At 45.7% G+C, this 19,737-nt stretch overlaps 1 protein-coding gene across 1 annotated transcript in view; it reads right to left on the bottom strand.

Annotated features, from left to right (window-relative positions):
* The window catches only part of STK10 (serine/threonine kinase 10), a 142,667-nt gene that overhangs the window by 12,249 nt on the left and 110,681 nt on the right, over nucleotides 1-19,737 (bottom strand). The window contains exons 13-15 of the mRNA XM_055421826.2: nucleotides 6,542-6,634; nucleotides 3,255-3,384; nucleotides 1,209-1,333 (exon numbers count right to left, since the gene is read on the bottom strand). Of these exons, the coding sequence (XP_055277801.2) occupies nucleotides 1,209-1,333; nucleotides 3,255-3,384; nucleotides 6,542-6,634 (348 nt within the window). The remainder of the gene's footprint in view (nucleotides 1-1,208; nucleotides 1,334-3,254; nucleotides 3,385-6,541; nucleotides 6,635-19,737) is intronic.

The following is a 19,737-nucleotide window of genomic DNA, read 5'->3' as shown; positions in this document are numbered from 1 at the left end:
AGATCCCACAGGCTGTGAGATAAACAATAAAATAAATAAAAAATAAAAATAAGTCTATCCAAAAAATAAAATAAAAAGGACAGTGTGGTATTGGTACAAAAACAGATGTATGAAAAAAAAAAAAAACAGATATATGGATCAATGGAACAGAATAGAGCCCAGAAATAAACCTACACACCTACAATCAATCTTCAACAATGCAAATCAAAACTACAATGAGGTACTACCTCACATTTGTCAGAATGGCCATCATTAAAATGTCTACAAATAACAATTGCAAGAGAGGGTGTGAGGGAAAGGGAACAGTCCTACACTGTTGGTGGGAATGTAAACTTGTATAGCCACTATGGAGAGCAGTATGGACGTTCCTCAGAAAACTCAGAGCCACCACATATGACCCATCAATCCCACTCCTGGGGAGACAAAGCTGTAATTCAAAAAGATACATGCACCCCACTGTTTAGTGAAGACGCGGAAACAACCTAAATGTCCCCCGAGAGAGGAATGGATAAAGACTGCGCACATACATATCCAGCGGAATACTGCTTAGCCGCGAAAAAGAACAAGTGATGGCTCTCGCAGCAGCACGGACAGACCTAGAGATTACCACAGTAAGGGAGAGGGGGACAAATACCACATGACATCACTTCCACGTGGAATCTAAAATAATGGCACAAACTCACAGAGAGCAGACTGGCCGCCCAGAGCGGGGGTGGGGGGGGATGGAGAGGGGCTGACAGGGGTTTGGGGTTCGCAGATGCAAACTATTACGGTTAGAACGCATAAACAACAAGGTCCTGCCGTGCAGCACGCGGATCTCCATCCAGTCTCCTGGGAGAAACCATAATGGAGAGGCTACAAAAAAAGCCTGCGTATGTGTGTGAGCCCCTGTGCGGTACAGCAGAGAGCGAGACAACATCGTGAGCCAGTCATAACCAAAAAGAGCAAGAAGTATTCTGAGAGAACCACGGGAAGGACAGAGTGAAAACGGAAAGGCGGCAGGACTAAAGAAAGGAAAAAGGGGGAAAGTGAGACACACACGTCGGGCGCCGGGGTCAGGGAGGGAGCGTCCATGACTCCCGGCCCCTGGATCTGCGGAGGACACTGCCGAGAACCTCCCGGGCCTCCCTGTGCAAACCCGGCTCCTCTCAGACGCAGGGCGGCCCCCGGCCCCAGTGGCAGCCCGGGGCCGCGCGCTCGAGCCTCACCTTCTCGTGCTTGCGCAGCAGCTCGTGCCGCTGGAGGAAGTACTGGTCTTTGAGCTGCTGCTTCACCAGCTGGTGCCTCTCCTGCAGGTGATGCTCCTCCATCTCCCACAGCGCCGCCTCCCGGTCTGCAGCGGACACAGCACCCAGTGAGGTGCGGACGGCCGGAGCCCCCAGGCCCTGCCCCGCACTCCCGAGCCAGGTCTCCTCACACCGCGGCTGGTGATGGCACCACCTCATCAGACTATGTTGGCTGAGCCACCAGCTAGGAACGTCCTCAGCACTCAGGGATGAGAGCCCCCCCGCAGCATGGCACAGCAGGAGGCGTTTGGAGTGTCAGGATGTCAGGAACGAGAGAAGCCAGAGACCTAGGCTAGAACCCAGCCGTATCACGGGGGTTTGGGATGGACAAAAAGTCTGCTTCAGGCCCCATCTTCCACCTCGGCCAAATGGCATACCATGGAGAGAGAAATATCCTTGGAAGACACTGTTACATTCTGTCTGCACTGCACCTGTGCCTCCCTAAGGGGCAGATGGGAGGCTCTCATGTGGAAACCCTATGAAAAAGGTGTGACAGCCTCTTGTCACTATATCCTACTTTGAAAAATGGGTGGGACCTGCCACATCCCATCTATGCGTTTTGGAATAGTACCTGGCATTTTACCACTGGAAGTCCATTAGTACTACAGGGCAGGGAGCTGGGGTCAGATGAGAACCTCATGCCCTGCAAGATGTAGCTGGTCCTGCCCAGCCCACTGTGAAAGTTCTATTTATTTTGCTTCCCTCCCATCCCATGAAAGCCAGCATCTACCCACAGGACATCGAAACAGTGATTTGGCTCCCAAACCAAGCAGAACCACAGTCCCACAAGTAGGATGGTTCTTACAGACCATCACGTGATAAGAAAAGGAAACAAGGGAAACAAACTTTTCCGAAACACCCGTGGCTCTGTTCAGAATGTCAGAATACCAAGGACTCCATTTTGCTTGGTCCACACTAAGTACGGGCTCATCCCGTTTAACTGCCCTGGCCAGCGGAGTCCTGACTGCAGTCCCCGGTATAATAACGAGCCAGAAACAGCACTTGGGTATCAGTCCAATGTTTGCATCTTCGTGACAGACAGGGACCGTTAGGTCCACGGCTCACAGGCACCAAAGTCCAGTTTTCACTCAGTCAGATGTTGTAAATGGAGTTCAGACCACAGAGTTCCAGCCATTTGGAGCCTGCTTGCTTTCCTTACTCCATAAAATTGTACCCAACATCTGCTGGCCATAAATAAGACAGCCTGGGGGCTATATAAAGACCCCAAGCCCTGCGTCATCCAGAGCGCCCTACCCAGGGCCTCCCCAGCGAGCTCCCCACGCTTAGGGCCGTCACCCAGACACATGAGCGCCCCCAGGCCTGTCTTCCCCAGGTGCCCCTCTGCCGCCCTCCCCCGGTGGTGACCTGTGCTGTTGTCTCTGGACAGTCTCGAGCTGGGAGGGGCCTGCCGGCACCAAACCCGCCAAACCCCGCCCCACCGGGCGACTTCAGGCCATGGCTTCGAGAGAAGGTCTGCGCCGAGGCCCATGCGGCCGCTCAGGAGCGCTGCAACTGGCCAAAGCACGGCTGCTCTCCAAGCCTCGGTTGCCTCATCTCTAAACATGGGCAAACGGCAGGGCCTGCCTTGTGGGCTCGAGAGGCTACGATGTGATGAAGGCACAAGGCTTGGCAGAGGCGTTCGACATGTGACATGGCTTCCCTGTGGGGCTCTGGATTCTGCCCCCACCTCACCACCCCGCTGACCGGCTCACTGATTCATTAATACCGCTCCCACCCATTCTGCGCTGCTTTTTCTCCTCCCTTCCTTCCTCGACATGTGCCAGCATGTTAAATCGTGCCACTGACAATGGTATCTCGGCCTCAGTCTTGACTGCAGTGGGGGTTTTCCCCATTTCACCACGAGGCTGATGTCTGGTCTTAGGGTGGAGAAGACCCAGCGTCCGTTCCCGCCCAGGGCTGGGACGTCCATTCAGGCCCGACGGGCATCCCCCGCTCTCAGGCACCCACCTCGAAGGAGCTCCTGCTTCCTCGTGAGGCACTCGCGCTCCTTGTCGCAGATCTCCCGCCTGTTGTCAGCCGTGATCCTCTTCATCGCCAGCTCCAGGTCCTCCTTCTGCTTGGCCACGAATTCCCGGTCCTGTTAAGGTGGAGTATTTAAAACTTTAGGTGTGAGAATTCCCTGGCGGTCCAGTGGTTAGGACTCCACTCTTCTCTCTGCCAAGGGCCAGGGTTCAATCCTGCTCAGGGAACTAAAATCCCACAGGACACATGGCACGGCCAAAAAAAATTTTTTTCAATAAAAAAAATTTATAAAATTTTAAGTGTGTTTTTGGTTTTGCTGTTATCTTCTTACAGGTACAGATTGACGTACTTACAGGTGAAATGATATGAGGTATGGGATTCTCAAAATAACACAGCAGAGAGGGGAAGTGAGCAGACGGGAGCTGACGATTACTGAGGTTAGGCGACGTGTCTATGGGGTGGTGGTTGCTCAGCCGCACAGTCATATCCAACTCTACGGTTATGATATTATTATACCTGTTTTCCCTATGTTTTTAATTTTCCTTCAGTTCAGTCGCTCAGTCGTGTCCGACTCTCCGCGACCCCATGAATCACAGCACGCCAGGCCTCCCTGTCCATCACCAACTCCCGGAGTACACTCAAACTCATGTCTAGCTACTACATATGACGTAGATAACCAACAAGGACCCACTGTATAGCACAGAGAACGATACTCAATATTTTGTAATAACCTGCAAGGGAAAAGAATCTGAAAAAGAATATATACACACATAAATATATATCTGAATCACTATGCTGTATACCTAAAACTAACACGACACTGCATACGCCAATAAAAAGTACTAAATTAAAAAATTTAAAACTTTAGGAAACATGTTAAGAAACTAAAATTTGCACTAATCTTATCACTCATTGCTAGCAACTGGTTTTGGTATATTTATATAAATGTATCTACATCTGTTGTTTCACAAAAATTACTTTTAAAGACTTGAAGAGATATTTATGCACCCATATCCATGGCCCTATTATTCACAACAGCCAAGGGATTGGAAAGTGTCCATAAACACACACACAGATACACACAATGTGGTGGATACATACAGTGAGATATCACTCAGGCTTTAAACGGCAGGAGACTCTTATACACGCTACAGCATGGATGGACCCTGAGAATGTGGTAAGTGAAGGAAACCAGACAGAAAAGGATAAAGAATGCATAATTCCATTTGTATGAGGTCAAATTTGTAGAGACAGAAGGTAGAATGGTGGTCGTCAGGGACTGGAGGGAGGGTACCGTGGGGAGTTCTTGTTTAACGGGTACAGAGTTTCTGTTGTGAAAGATGAAGAGTTCTGGAGATGAAGCGTGGTGATGGTAACGCACAATGATGTTAATGGACTTAGGATCATTGAAACATGGGTAGGATATCAAATTTTATGTCAATTTTACCACAATTTTTAAAAATTATTAAAAAGACCTTTCCATGTCATAATGTAACCTTCTATCAAAAATATATTTTAATGGCTGAATACATTTCATGGTATAACTACACCCTCACTTATCAAACCAACACATAACAGGTTTCTCATAGATTTTCTTTTAGATACTGCTGCTCTTCACGTTCTGGTAGCTCAATGTCCTTGAGCCTCTGTGATAACTCATCTGTAAGATTAGCCCTTGAAGCAGAAAATCAAGGCCAAAGGATGGCTTTTTGTGACTCTTGATACATTTTTGAGGCTCTTGATGCAATTGCCAGAGTGGTTTCCAAGGGCCAATCTACTCTCCCTCTCAGGGGAGGAGGGCCTGTCTCCCTACCACTCCCCAGCCCTGCATTCTTCCTCTAATCACAGCATCGAGGACAGGCTGCAGGAAAGCAGGAGAGTCTGGAGTCAGATTCAGTCTGAGGCCTCGGACCCCAGTGCTAACTGTGCTCTGTCAGCTCTCTGAGCCCTGGTGTCTTCCTCTGTGAAGGGAAAAAAAACCCAGCACCTATCCTGGGAAGCGGTGAACACTAAACTAGATGATATATTAACACAAATTCATTTGGAATGGTAGACTCTAATTTCCTCCGCATTTGGGGACAGAGGAAGTGTCCCCAAGGAGACACTTCTCCCAGGGAGAAGATGGGAGCAAGAAGTGACAAGAAGGCTGGTGAGGCTGGAGCAGAGGGGACTGCATTCAGCCGGGAGAGGTGGACAGGAGCCAGACCTACAGGGCCTTGAAAGCACACGGGAAGCCTGATCTGATCAGACGGGTAAAGTGAAGGCTTATCCGTACGAAGGGCTTTGGGGGAGGGTGTCCAGGGCTTTGGGGGGAGGGTGTCATGATCAGATCTGGGTCAGATGTGGAATTCATGTTGATCACACCAACTGGTGTGAGAGAAAGAGCGGCAAGAGCTTCAGGGAAACTAGCTGGGAGTTAGTAGTTACAAAGTTGTAACTACTAAGTTAGTAGTTACTGGTTACTGAAGTAACAGCGACAGGCTCGGAGGTCACAGAGACGCTGACAACTTGATGGATCTGGAGAGAGTTTGGGGATTAAAAAAAAAATCCAAACTCTGAGAAGCAATGGAGAACTGAGGGAAAACAGGCACCAGGAATGACGAGGCCTCTGCTCTCACAACACAATGCAGGACAGTGACCACTCGGAACGTGAGAACAGGACAAGGTCTGGGAGATCTGGGCTTGATGTCTTTGAGACTCCAAGTGGGCAGATGGATATACTGGGTTGGTCAAGGAGATGTGATGTACAAACAGCCATAAAACAAGGCAGGAGGTGCTAAAGGCTTTGGGAGAGATGGAAATAAATGTCTGTGGTGGCTCGCAGAGATGGGAGAGCTCACTTCCAGCTGGAGTGAGGGCAATCAAGGAAGGCTGCATGGGAGAGGTGATAAAAGGGATAACCAGGATGACCTGATTTAGATATTCAGAATAAGGGATAGGGGGTCTTCCTAGTGGCTCAGTGGTTAAGAATCTGCCTGCCAAAGCTGGAGACTCAGGTTCAATCCCTGGGTCAGAAAGATCCCCTGAGAAGGAAATGGCAACCCACTCCAGTATTCTGGGAAATCCCATGAACAGAGGAGCCTGGCGGGCTACAGTCTGTGGGGTTGCAAAGGAGTTGGACATGAGTGGGCGCAAGCAAGAACAAGAGATAGGCGAATAATGAAGGGGCAAGGCACGGACACAGACAGAGAAGGGCCTGAGGCGCCATTCAGGGTCTCAAACCTGGGACTCCCCAACCCCTCCAATCCCCCAACTCAGGGCCAAGGACTCACGAGAAGCTGCTTTTTCTGAGCGTGCTCCTCCATCTTCTGCTTCATGCTCTCCTTCCGCTGCTGCCTGGGGAGCTTCTCCACCTCATTCTTCACCTGCACCAGAAACAGCAGAGAACTGCTGGGTCAGGGTACCTCCTCACACTTCATATAAAACAACCCTTCAATCCCAGAACTCCTGGGCCAGGGAGACCGAAGACAAGGCTCAGCTTTCTAGGGACTAGCCCCCACCCTGCTCTCCACCCCGGTGACAGAGGGCACCCCCTGGCCACCAGTCTGGCTCCAGTTTCCAAGACTCCCCAGAGCAGAGAAGTGCTGTTTTGCTGTTTGGTATCCATGCCCCTTCTTTGGATGACAGTATCTTAGTTTCATTTAGGGCAGTGTTTCTCAACCTCCTTTTAAACTGTTGACCCCTCGGAAGCCCTTCTCAACATTTTTTCCTAGTTACCAACCTCCATGAAATGTTGATCCCACAAATAACACTGTCAATCGGATGAGCCATGTAACATCTAAGATGTTTTTAATTCTTGGGGCTGACATTACCCTGGCTGAGCACGCATGTTTTAAGTACCTCAGTGTCTGAGGTTCAGGAATAACTGATGCCTCAGCCCCAACTGACCCCAGGCTGAGCGTAAGACCGAGGCTGTCTGTCAGCATATTCCACGCCTTGGCATCAGAGACTGGTTCAGAGGTGAGCAAGCGGTCCTCGCCGGGCTAGTGAGAGCTTCAAGGTGTTTGCTAAACTATTGGGGAAAGCCACTCTCTGCCCTTCAGGGTTGCTGATCTGGGAGGATGTAGGTCATGGTGGGCCACTCTGGAGGGATCTGCCCGAGACAGAATCAACTCAGGGAAGCAATGTTAAGAGATGAGGAAGGTGACATTTCTGGCTTCCTGGTCAGAGGCTAACAGTATTCTCAAGCCAGCCAGAAGTGGGTTTCTGTCTTTGATAACAGAAGAAAGAGAAGAGATTCATGACACTTCTCTGAAAGGAACCTAGATTTCCTCAGACAGTTTTCTGTGAATAACTTATATCTTTACAGGTATCTGATATCTCAAAACATACACTCATTGACAGGTTCCTTAGGAGCAGCAAGTGAGGGTAAAAATACTGTGATTAAAAAAAGAGCATTTCAGGAGACTTTTGCTTCTGACATGAGGTAAGTCAATACAACCTCTCTTTCCTGCTGAATACAATTTAAAAATCTGGATAAAATACAAAAAGCAACTACCTGAGGACTCTGACAAGTAAACAAAAGAAGGTGATTATGAAAGGGAGTCAAGGCTTAGAGAAGGGCTGGTACTGGGGGTGAGTTTCCTGGGTTTTCTTTTTCCTTTGGCTCTCCTAGCTTTGCCCCAATCCTGGACAGTGATGCTGTGAAAAAGTAGGTAAAACCCTAACAAACCTCATGTTTCTGGCCAGAGAACCAGGCAACAGTCAATAAAATTAACAAACCTTTAGCCAGATTGACAGAGGAGGAGGAGGAGGAGGAAGAGGAGAGGGAAAAGGAGGCAGGAGAGAAAGAGGATACTACGACACAAACTACCATATGAAGAGTGAAAGAGAAATCACCACAGATCCTACAGTCATTAACAGGATGCCGAGGGAATACCATGAGCAGCGTTATGCCAATAAATTCAGGCCACTGGGTGAAAGAGACAAATTCCTTGAAAGAAAGTACCAAAGCACATTCAAGAAGAAATAAATAACTAAAACCAGAGCAACATTAAAAGAAAACCACAGACCAATATCTTTTCAATGAATACAGACTCAAAAATCCTCACCAAAATAACAGCAAATTCAATCTAGTAATATATCAAAAGAGCGAAATGGCTGTCTGAGGAGGCCTTACAAATAGCTGTGAAAAGAAGAGAAGCGAAAAGCAAAGGAGAAAAGGAAAGATATAAGCATCTGAATGCAGAGTTCCAAAGAATAGCAAGGAGAGATAAGAAAGACTTCCTCAGTGATCAATGCAAAGAAATAGAGGAAAACAACAGAATAGGAAAAACAAGAGACCTCTTCAAGAAAATTAGAGATTCCAAGGGAACATTTCATGCAAAGATGGGCTCGATAAAGGACAGAAATGGTATGGACCTAACAGAAGCAGAAGATATTAAGAAGAGGTGGCAAGAATACACAGAAGAACTGTACAAAAAAGATCTTCACGACCAAGATAGTCATGATAACGTGATCACTGACCTAGAGCCAGACATCTTGGAATGTGAAGTCAAGTGGGCCTTAGAAAGCATCACTACTAACAAAGCTAGTGGAGGTGATGGAATTCCAGTTGAGCTATTTCAAATCCTGAAAGATGATGCTGTGAAAGTGCTGCACTCAATATGCCAGCAAATTTGGAAAACTCAGCAGTGGCCACAGGACTGGAAAAGGTCAGTCTTCATTCCAATCCCAAAGAAAGGCAATGCCAAAGAATGCTCAAACTACCGGACAATTGCCCTCATCTCACACGCTAGCAAAGTCATGCTCAAAATTCTCCAAGCCAGGCTTCAACAATATGTAAACCGTGAACTCCCAGATGTTCAAGCAGGTTTTAGAAAAGGCAGAGGCACCAGAGATCAAATTGCCAACATCCGCTGGATCATGGAGAAAGCAAGAGAGTTTCAGAAAAACATCTATTTCTGCTTCATTGACTATGCCAAAGCCTTTGACTGTGTGGATCACAATAAACTGTGGAACATTCTGAAAGAGATGGGAATCCCAGACCACCTGACCTGCCTCTTGAGAAACCTGTATGCAGGTCAGGAAGCAACAGTTAGAACTGGACATGGAACAACAGACTGGTTCCAAATAGGAAAAGGTGTACGTCAAGGTTGTATATTGTCACCTTGCTTATTTAACTTATATGCAGAGTACATCATGAGGAACGCTGGGCTGGAAGAAGCACAAGCTGGAATCAAGATTGCCGGGAGAAATATCAATAACCTCAGATATGCAGATGACACTACCCTTATGGCAGAAAGTGAAGAGGAACTCAAAGACCTCTTGATGAAAGTGAAAGAGGAGAGTGAAAAGGTTGGTTTGAAGCTCAACATTCAGAAAACAAAGATCATGGCATCTGGTCCCATCACTTCATGGGAAATAGATGGAAAAACAGTGGAAACAGTGTCAGACTTTGTATTTTTGGGCTCCAAAATCACTGCAGATGCTGATTGCAGCCATGAAATTAAAAGACGCTTGCTCCTTGGAAGGAAAGTTATGACCAACCTTGATAGTATATTAAAAAGCAGAGACATTACTTTGCCAACCAAGGTCCGTCTAGTCAAGGCAATGGTTTTTCCCGTGGTCATGTATGGATGTGAGAGTTGGACTGTGAAGAAGGCTGATCGCCGAAGAATCGATGCTTTTGAACTGTGGTGTTGGAGAAGACTCTTGAGAGTCCCTTATACTGCAAGGAGATCCAACCAGTCCATTCTAGAGGAGATCAATCCTGGATGTTCATTGGAAGGACTGATGCTAAAGCTGAAACTGCAATACTTTGGCCACCTCATGCGACGAGTTGACTCACTGGAAAAGACTCTGATGCTGGGAAAGGTTGGGGGCGGGAGGAGAAGGGGACGACGGAGAATGAGATGGCTGGATGGCATCACCGACTCTGTGGACATGAGTTTGAGTGTACTCCGGGAGTTGGTGATGGACAGGGAGGCCTGGCATGCTGTGATTCATGGGGTCGCGGAGAGTCGGACACGACTGAGCGACTGAACTGAACTGAACTGAATATATCAAAAGCAAAATACATGATGACCAAGTGGGTTTTATCCCAGGAAGGTAAAGCTCATTCATCATATGAGAATCAGCCAATATAATTCACAATATCAGTACACTAAAGAAGAAAAAATATATGATCATATCAATATAGGAAAACCATTTGTTAAAATTCAACATCCATTCATGACAAAATCTATTAGCGAACTAGAAATAGAAGGGAACTTCCTTAATCTGAAAGACAGCATCTATAAAAAACCTAATGCTAACATCATACTTTACTATAAAATACTAAATGTTTGTCCCCTTAAGACTGGGAACAAGGCAAAGATGTCCACTTTACTATTCCTGTTTAACATCCCACAACAGGTCCTTGCCAACATAATAAGCAAGGAAAATAAACAAAAAATATATAGATTAAAAAGAAAGAAATATGATAAACAATAAGGTCCTACTGTACAGCACAGGCAACTACATTCAATATCCTGTGATAAACCATGATAGAAAGAATATGGGCTTCCCTGGTGGCTCAGCTGGTAAAGAATCCGCCTGCAATGCAGGAGACCTGGGTTTGACCCCTGTGTTGGGAAGATCTGCTGGAGAAGGGAAAGGCTACCCACTCCAGTATTCTGGCCTGGAGAATTCCATGCACTGTATAGTCCATGGGGTTGCAAAGAATATGAAAGAAAAAATATATATATATATGTATAACTGCGTCACTTTTCTGTACAGCAGAAATTAACACATGCTAAGTCGGACATGACTGAGCGACTGAACTGAACTGAACTGAAGCCAACTTTACGTCAATAAAATTTTAAAATAAAAAGGAAGAAATAAAACTGTTTGCAAAATTGTTGTCTGTGTAGAAAAACCCCAAGTCTATTTTTTTCAAAAGTCCTAGAACTGATGAGTTTAAGCGAGATCAATATATGGGGCTCAATATACCAATATTTTCCTATACTTTAGCTTTGACATTCAGTTCAGTTCAGTCGCTCAGTCGTGTCAGACTCTTTGCGACCCCATGAATCACAGCACGCCAGGCCTCCCTGTCCATCACCAACTCCCAGAGTTTACTCACTCACGTCCATTGAGTCGGTGATGCCATCCAGCCATCTCATTCTCTGTCGTCCCCGTCTCCTCCCACCCCCAATTCCTCCCAGCATCAGAGTCTTTTCCAGTGAGTCAACTCGTCGCATGAGGTGGCCAAAGTATTGGAGCTTCAGCTTTAGCATCAGTCCTTTCAATGAACACCCAGGACCGATCTCCTTTAGAATGGACTGGTTGGATCTCCTTGCAGTCCAAGGGACTCTCAAGAGTCTTCTCCAGCACCACAGTTCAAAAGCATCAATTCTTCGGCAATCAGCTTTCTTCACAGTCCAACTCTCACATCCTTACATGACCACGGGAAAAACCATAGCCTTGACTAGACAGACCTTGGTTGGCAAAGTAATGTCTCTGCTTTTTAATATGCTATCTAGGTTGGTCATAACTTTCCTTCCAAGGAGTAAGCGCCTTTTAATTTCATGGCTGCAATCAGCATCTGCAGTGATTTTGGAGCCCAAAAACATAAAGTCTGACACTGTTTCCCCATCTATTTCCCATGAAGTGATGGGACCAGATGCCATATCTTCGTTTTCTGAATGTTGAGCTTCAAGCCAACTGTTTCACTCTCCTTTTTCACTTTCATCAAGAGGCCTTTGAGTTCCTCTTCACTTTCTGCCATAAGGGTGGTGTCATCTGTATATCTGAGGTTATTGATATTTCTTCCAGCAATCTTGATTCCAGCTTGTGCTTCCTCCAGCCCAGCGTTCCTCATGATGTACTCTGCATATAAATTAAATAAGCAGGGTGACAATATACAACCTTGACGTACTCCTTTTCCTATTTGGAACCAGTCTGTTGTTCCATGTCCAGTTCTAACTGTTGCTTCCTGACCTGCATACAGGTTTCTCAAGAGGCAGGTCAGGTGGTCTGGTATTCCCATCTCTTTCAGAATGTTCCACAGTTTATTGTGATCACCACAGTCAAAGGCTTTGGCATAGTCAATGAAGCAGAAATAGATGTTTTTCTGGAACTCTCTTGCTTTCTCCGTGATCCAGCGGATGTTGGTAATTTGATCTCTGGTTCCTCTGCCTTTTCTAAAACCTGCTTGAACATCGGGAAGTTCACAATTCACATATTGCTGAAGCCTGGCTTGGAGAATTTTGAGCATGACTTTACTAGCGTGTGAGATGAGTGCAACTGTGCGGTAGTTTGAGCATTCTTTGGCATTGCCTTTCTTTGGGAATGAAGACTGACCTTTTCCAGTCCTGTGGCCATTGCTGAGTTTTCCAAATTTGCTGGCATATTGAGTGCAGCACTTTCACAGCATCATCTTTCAGGATTTGAAATAGCTCAACTGGAATTCCATCACCTCCACTAGCTTTGTTCGTAGTGATGCTCTCTAAGGCCCACTTGACTTCACATTCCAAGATGTCTGGTTCCAGGTGAGTGATCACGCCATCATGATTATCTTCATCGTGAAGATCTTTTTTGTACAGTTCTTCTGTGTATTCTTTCCACCTCTTCTTAATATCTCCTGCTTCTCTTAGGTCCATACCATTTCTGTCCTTTATCGAGCCCATCTTTGCATGAAATGTTCCCTTGGAATCTCTAATTTTCTTGAAGATATCTCTTGCTTTTCCTATTCTGTTGTTTTCCTCTATCTCTTTGCATTGATCGCTGAGGAAGGCTTTCTTATTTCTCCTTGCTATTCTTTGGAACTCTGCATTCAGATGCTTCTATCTTTCCTTTTCTCCTTTGCTTTTTGCTTCTCTTCTTTTCACAGCTTTTTGTAAGGCCTCCTCAGACAGCCATTTTGCTTTTTTGCATTTCTTTTCCATGGGGATGGTCTTGGTCCCTGTCTCCTGTACAATGTCACGAACCTCTGTCCAGAGTTCATCAGGCACTCTATCTATCAGATCTAGTCCCTTAAATCTATTCCTCACTTCCACTGTATAATCATAAGGGATTTGATTTAGGTCATATCTGAATGGTCTAGTAGTATTCCCTACTTTCTTCAATTTAAGTCTGAATTTGGCAATAAGGAGTTCATGATCTGAGCCACAGTCAGCTCCTGGTCTTGTTTTTGCTAACTGTATACAGCTTCTCCATTTTTGGCTGCAAAGAAAACAACAATCTGATTTCGGTGTTGACCATCTGGTGATGTCCATGTGTACAGTCTTCTCTTGTGTTGTTGAAAGAGGGTGTTTGCTATGACCAGTGCGTTCTCTTGGCAAAACTCTATTAGCCTTTGCCCTGCTTCATTCCATGCTCCAAGGCCAAATTTGTCTGTTACTCCAGGTGTTTCTTGACTTCCTACTTTTGCATTCCAGTCCCCTATAATGAAAAGGACATCTTTTCTGGGTGTTAGTTCTAACAGGTCTTGTAGGTCTTCATAGAACCGTTCAACTTCAGCTTCTTCAGCATTACTGGTTGGGGCATAGACTTGGATTACTGTAATATTGAATGGTTTGCCCTGGAAACGAACAGAAATCATTCTGTCGTTTTTGAGATTGCATCCAAGTACTGCATTTCAGACTCTTTTGTTGACCATGATGGCTACTCCATTTCTTCTAAGGGATTCCTGCCCACAGTAGTAGATATAATGGTCATCTGAGTTAAATTCACCCTTTCCAGTCCATTTTAGTTCACTGATTCCTAGAATGTCGACGTTCACTCTTGTCATCTCCTCTTTGACCACTTCCAATTTGCCTTGATTCATGGACCTAACATTCCAGGTTCCTATGTGATATTGCTCTTTACAGCATTGGACCTTACTTCTATCACCAGTCACATCCACAACTGGGTATTTGTTTCGCTTTGGCTCCATCCCTTCATTCTTTCTGGAGTTATTTCTCCACTGATCTCCAGGAGCATACTGGGCACCTACCGACCTGGGGAATTCCTCCTTCAGTATCCTATCATTTTGCCTTTTGATACTGTTCATGGGGCTCTCAAGGCAAGTATACTGAAGTGGTTTGCCATTCCCTTCTCCACATTAGAAATTGACATTAAAAAATAGTATCTTGTACAATAGCACAAATGAACTAAATATAATTCTAACAAAATATATACTGAATTTGTATGCTGAAAACTATAAAACACTAAGGAAGGATTAAAGACCTAAATGAATTAGGTCTATATTATGTTCATAGAAAGGAAGGTTCAATATTGTTCCGATTCCATTCTCCCTAAATTGATCCATGAATTCCACTCAATCTCAATAAAAAATTCCAGCAGATATTTTTATAGAAATCAATAAGCTGATTCTAAGATATATACAGATGGGCAAAGGAACTAGAACAACCAAAATAATTTTGGAAAAAAGGAATAAAGTTGGAGGACTCACACTACCTGATTTACTGGAAACATATATTTATCAAGACATTTTAGAATTGGTGAGAGGCAGACAAATAGAGCAATGGAGCAGCATGCAGTCCAGTTACACGCACACACACACACACACACACACACGGCCAACTGATGTTGCATAAAGACAGAAAAGGCAGATCAAAGGAGGAAGGATAGTCCTTCAGCAAATGGTGTGAGAGAACTGGACGTCCATAGGCAAAAACAATGCTAACAGTGAACCTCACCCACCCATTACACATCTAATGTAAAACTTAAAACTAAAACATCTGAAAGAAATCACGACCTTGAGCTACGCAAAGATATCTTAAATATGCCACTAAACGCACAATCCGTAAAAGAAAAAACGATAAAGTAGACATCATCAGAGTAAGAACTTGTGCTTTACGCAGGACACTGTTAGAAGAGCCAAAAGACAAGCCGCAGACTGGCAGCAAACACTTGCAAAATATGCAACTGACAAAGGACTGCGTCCAGAATCTAAAAAGAACAGTCAGAATTCAGTAATAAAAAAATAAAGAAAGAAATCACCCAACTAAATAAATGAGCAAAAGACTTAAACAAGTACCTTGTCAAAAAAGATATATAGACAGCAAATAAGCACATGAAAAGATATTCCACATTAGCCATTAATGAAATGCAAACAAAAAGTCACAATGCAATATCTGAATGGCAAAAATAGAAAACATCAAACTGATGATACCACGCGCTGGTGATGATGTGGAGCAACTGGAACTCACGCATTGTTCTGGAGACGTAAAATAATACAGACTCTCTTGGAAAAGTTTGGCAGCCTCTCCTAAAGTTAAACGTACACTTAATATATGACCCCAAAACCCTACCAGCTATTCTTTATCATCTCTTCTTTCAGTTCTCAGGTGTTTTCTTTCATGGCTTTAGGTTTGTAATCCAGATCCTGCCCCTGTATTCTTTAGCCTTCTTCACTCTTAGATTAGGGTTTCTCAACCTTGGCACTATTGACTTTTGGAGCCAAATAATTCTTTGTTGTGGGGGTTCCTATGCACTACAGAATGTTAACAGTATCTCTGACCCCTACCTACTAGCCGCTGTAACACCTTCTCCCCAGTCATGACAACAAAAAATGTTTCTAGATATTGCCAAATATCTAGATGGGGATGGACAAAAAGAGTCCCTGGTTGAGAACTACTGTCTTAGATATCCTCATAAGATATCTCAAAAATTGCATTTGTGCCACTTCACCTTCTATATCCAAGGGCTCCTCTGGATGTATGGTACATAATGATAATTTAGCACCTGTCTAGAGTTTGTAAAATGCCATTGACAGCCCCATTCAAGGCATCATACAATTGAAAAGACTCACTAGCTTAGAAGGGTGCTTTTCAAGCTGGATAAAGTGGTTCTCCAGGACAGATGAGAAGCAGCAGTTTAGAGAAGGGTCTGGAGGTATCTGCTGAAGGCACTGAACACGATAAGAAGTGTTACACCACTCAGCGGAGGGGGATAGCAAAAGAACATTCAGAGTAGAGTCGCATGGGGCTAAGTGGCAAAGGGGCACGTGGGCTTATTCGTAAGAAGCCCCTGAGGGCAGGGATGTACCAGCACCACTCTGACTGAGGGCTACAAAGACAGGCACTCTACTCAAGGCCAGAAATCCTGCTTTACGATCCAACTGCCCATCTCTGGGACAGTTCCTGGACGTGATTCCCATTCTCTCATCAGAAAAAATTATCTGGCTTTTAGCTAAAATTTCCAGGGTCCTTCCAGGAGTATAATTCTGTGGTATTATAGAGATCCAGACTATTTAAGAAGTAGTTAAATTATGTTTAATGAGTTTTGCCTAGGAAGGCAAGGAAACAGAGTTCTGGAAAGATTTCCTTTAAGATTGACTGAATCTGTTTAGGGGATCTAACAAGTAAGTTACAATCAATCGTCAACTGAGTTTCTCACGGATGTTAAATGTACCATGTGTACGGGCAATGAGAAGCAGACCATCAATTCCATCTTCACAAAATATATTTATTATATTTCTATGCGCAGATATACACAGTACTGGGTTTAATTACTTGAAACAAAAATGAAGAATAAATATGTCCCTATTCGACTAGCTCACTAATAATGATTTTTCCTATATGCATACCTCCTAAGTGCAGGAAGGTCATCAGCATGACAAATATTTCATAATAATTGCTGTAACCATGAAAGAGGCCCCAAGAGGCATCTCAAGTTTTACCCTCTGTTATTTTTGTATGTTTTCTATGCCTGAGATCAAATCATGACCAACTTTCTCACATTCAATGGGTGGTAGGGAAATGGACAGGGTGAACCCTGCCTTGCTCTGAACTGGTTAAAGAAAAGTCCACACTGGGACTTCTCTGGTGGTCCAATGATAAAGAATCCACGTGCCAATGCAGCGGACATAGGTTTGATCCCTAGCCTCAGAAGATTCCAGATGCCGTGGGGCAACTATGGAGCTGGTAATCTAGAGCCCGTGAGCCACAGCCACTGAGCCCACACGGTGCAACCACGGAAGCCCACACACCTAGACCCTGAGCTGTGCACCCAGAGAAGCCACCACGAAGAGAAGCCCGTGCACCGCAGTGAGAGAGGAGCCCCCACTCGCTGCAACTACAGAAAGCCCATGCGCAGCAGCAAAGACCCAGCACGGCCAAACATAAAAGAAAGACAGAAACTTCCTAAAAGTCCACACAGATCTGTGCATGGTGCCCCTCGCCAGCATCCACAAGTGGGTTTCTCTGATGCAGCACTGGGCTGGCTAATGCACCCACCGATATTTCAGAGTCTGCTCCCCTGGGTGTCCCACCCATTCCCACTTTAGTCCCTCACCCCTGCTGGTGCATCCTAACCACCAATCCAAGGGCCATGCACAGGCAGTCTCTACCCAAGCCTGCCATTCCTACTGGGCTTCACCTGCACAGAGGTGACCTTTGCGGTCAAAGAAGGCCTTCTGACTATGGACTAGGCCACGGCAGGATACGGAATCTTGGGGGGTGTTCCATGAAGCAGAGCCTTCCACTGGTCCCACCAGCAGGAATCCTTAGACATAACAAGGATAATGGTAAGCATGACCCGAGGGGCCACCATGCAGTAAGTGCTTACGAGGTGCCAAGTGCCTGGCCGGCACTCTGTCATTTAGTCTATATCCAGAACAGCTTCCCGAGCAATCCTGTCATTACCTGCTTTCACAGGTAATGACAGCAGCTTGGTGAGTTTAAGCAGCTTGCCTGAGTTCAGAGTCAGAATTCAAACTTGGGTCTCTGATTCCAGGCTCCACATAAGTGCTCCAACATAATGCCATTCTAACAGGACTTGCTTCTCTCTTCACAAGCTGAAGAAACCATCACTCTTTTTTATACCCTTAGATAAACATGTAGCATGTTCTCAAACTTATAACCATGTAACTCTTCCCATATTGACAGCCTCTTACAACAAGGGCAAGTCTGAGGACAGGGGCTGTACATGATTTGCTCATCATTGCCTAGGTGGCAAAGAGTAGAAGCTTTAAAGACATATACTGACAAACAAAACCCCAGCAATTAGCTCTGGGAACCAGAAGCAAATGCCAGCCTACGCTTTGCCTGGCTCCACCATGATGCCAATTGAAGCCAGCAGCTCTGTTTAACCTGTAGGCCAGGTCCCAGCCACAAGAGTGCTTCATGGAAGGACAGGGATAGGATCACAGTCTTACTAAACAGCAGAGGCCAAAGGCACAAGGACGTCAAGCTTTTTCTTTCTGTGAAAACTTCTTGAAGAAAAACACCCAGGAAATAAGAAAATTTAAAAAACTGAACCTGAGCAGAAGCCCAAGTACCAGACCCCACACATGGCCTCAGAATTTACTGACACAGTGCAGGGAGCTCAGCTCAGTGCGCCTCGAAGGGTGGGCTGGGTGATGGCGGTGGGAGGGAAGGCTAAATGTACAGCTGATCCACCTCGATGTACAGCAGAAGCTAAAATGGCATTGTAAAGCAACTCTACCTTGATTTAGAAAAGAAAAAGGAATCCACTGACAGGCTCAAACCACAGCCCCCCACCAAAATCCTGCCAGAAACAAGAATTTTCAACTTGTTAAACATCAGTGCCAGCAAAGGGAAGAAACTCTGTGGCAACCTCTCACTCCTTCCCATCCCAGGCCCCGCCTCGGCAGCAAACGCTTCTTCCCGCTCTTAAATCCCCACGACTCCTTCCCCCACCCCCACACACAAAGGGTGTGCATACAGGACAGGGTGAGGAACCAGGAGGAAACTGGGATCCACGGGGTACCTACTCTGGGGCAGACACGGGGTACTTCTCACTGAAGGCTCACAACACCTGTGAGACATGCACGGTTAACAGCAATGAGTCAAACGCAAACTCCTGCTTAGGAGTCATGTCTGTGCATGATTTGGCCCCTACCTGATTTTATCCCACAGTCATCTCCCCAGCGCTTCCAAATCTCCCACCATCCTGATCATTTTTCAGCTCTTTGCACACCCCAAGCTCTTTCCCATACCTCAGGGCCTTTGCATATGCTATTCTACCCTCCTGGAAGCGTCCTCTTAACCAGAGGATGCTGGTAACCAGCCCATTTGCTCTCACAGCAAGTATTACTACGCAACGGGCAACGGTTTTATTTATTTAATACTGTACTTCGTTTCTCTAGCTTCCCTGGAAATGAACAAACTCCTTGAGGGACCCTACCTATTTTGCTCATTACAGTGTCCCTGGTACCCTATTCACTGCCACACGGGTAGGCGCTCAACACAACGGTACCTGAATAACTCACAGTGACAGAGACAGCCAGAACTCGGGCCAGAACTCGAGAATCTCATGGGTTCAGTTCCAGACAACCACAGTAAGGTGAAGACTGCAATGAAGCAAGTCCCTGAGTTTTCTGGTTTCTCAGTACACAGGAAAAGTTACGTTGACACTATATTGTAGTCTGTTAAGTGTGTGAAAGTGAAGTCGCTCAGTCGTGTCCGACCCTTAGCAATCCCATGGACTGTAGCCCACCAGGCTCCTCTGTCCATGGGATTTCCCGGCAAGAATACTGGAGTGGGTTGCCATTTCCTTCTCCAGGAGATCTTCCCAA

The sequence above is a fragment of the Moschus berezovskii genome, chromosome 18 (assembly GCF_049115385.1).
Source record: "Moschus berezovskii isolate FMDL1 chromosome 18, NW_MosBer_1.0, whole genome shotgun sequence".
NCBI lineage: Eukaryota > Metazoa > Chordata > Mammalia > Artiodactyla > Moschidae > Moschus > Moschus berezovskii.
This window is presented reverse-complemented; position numbering and strand designations above follow the sequence as displayed.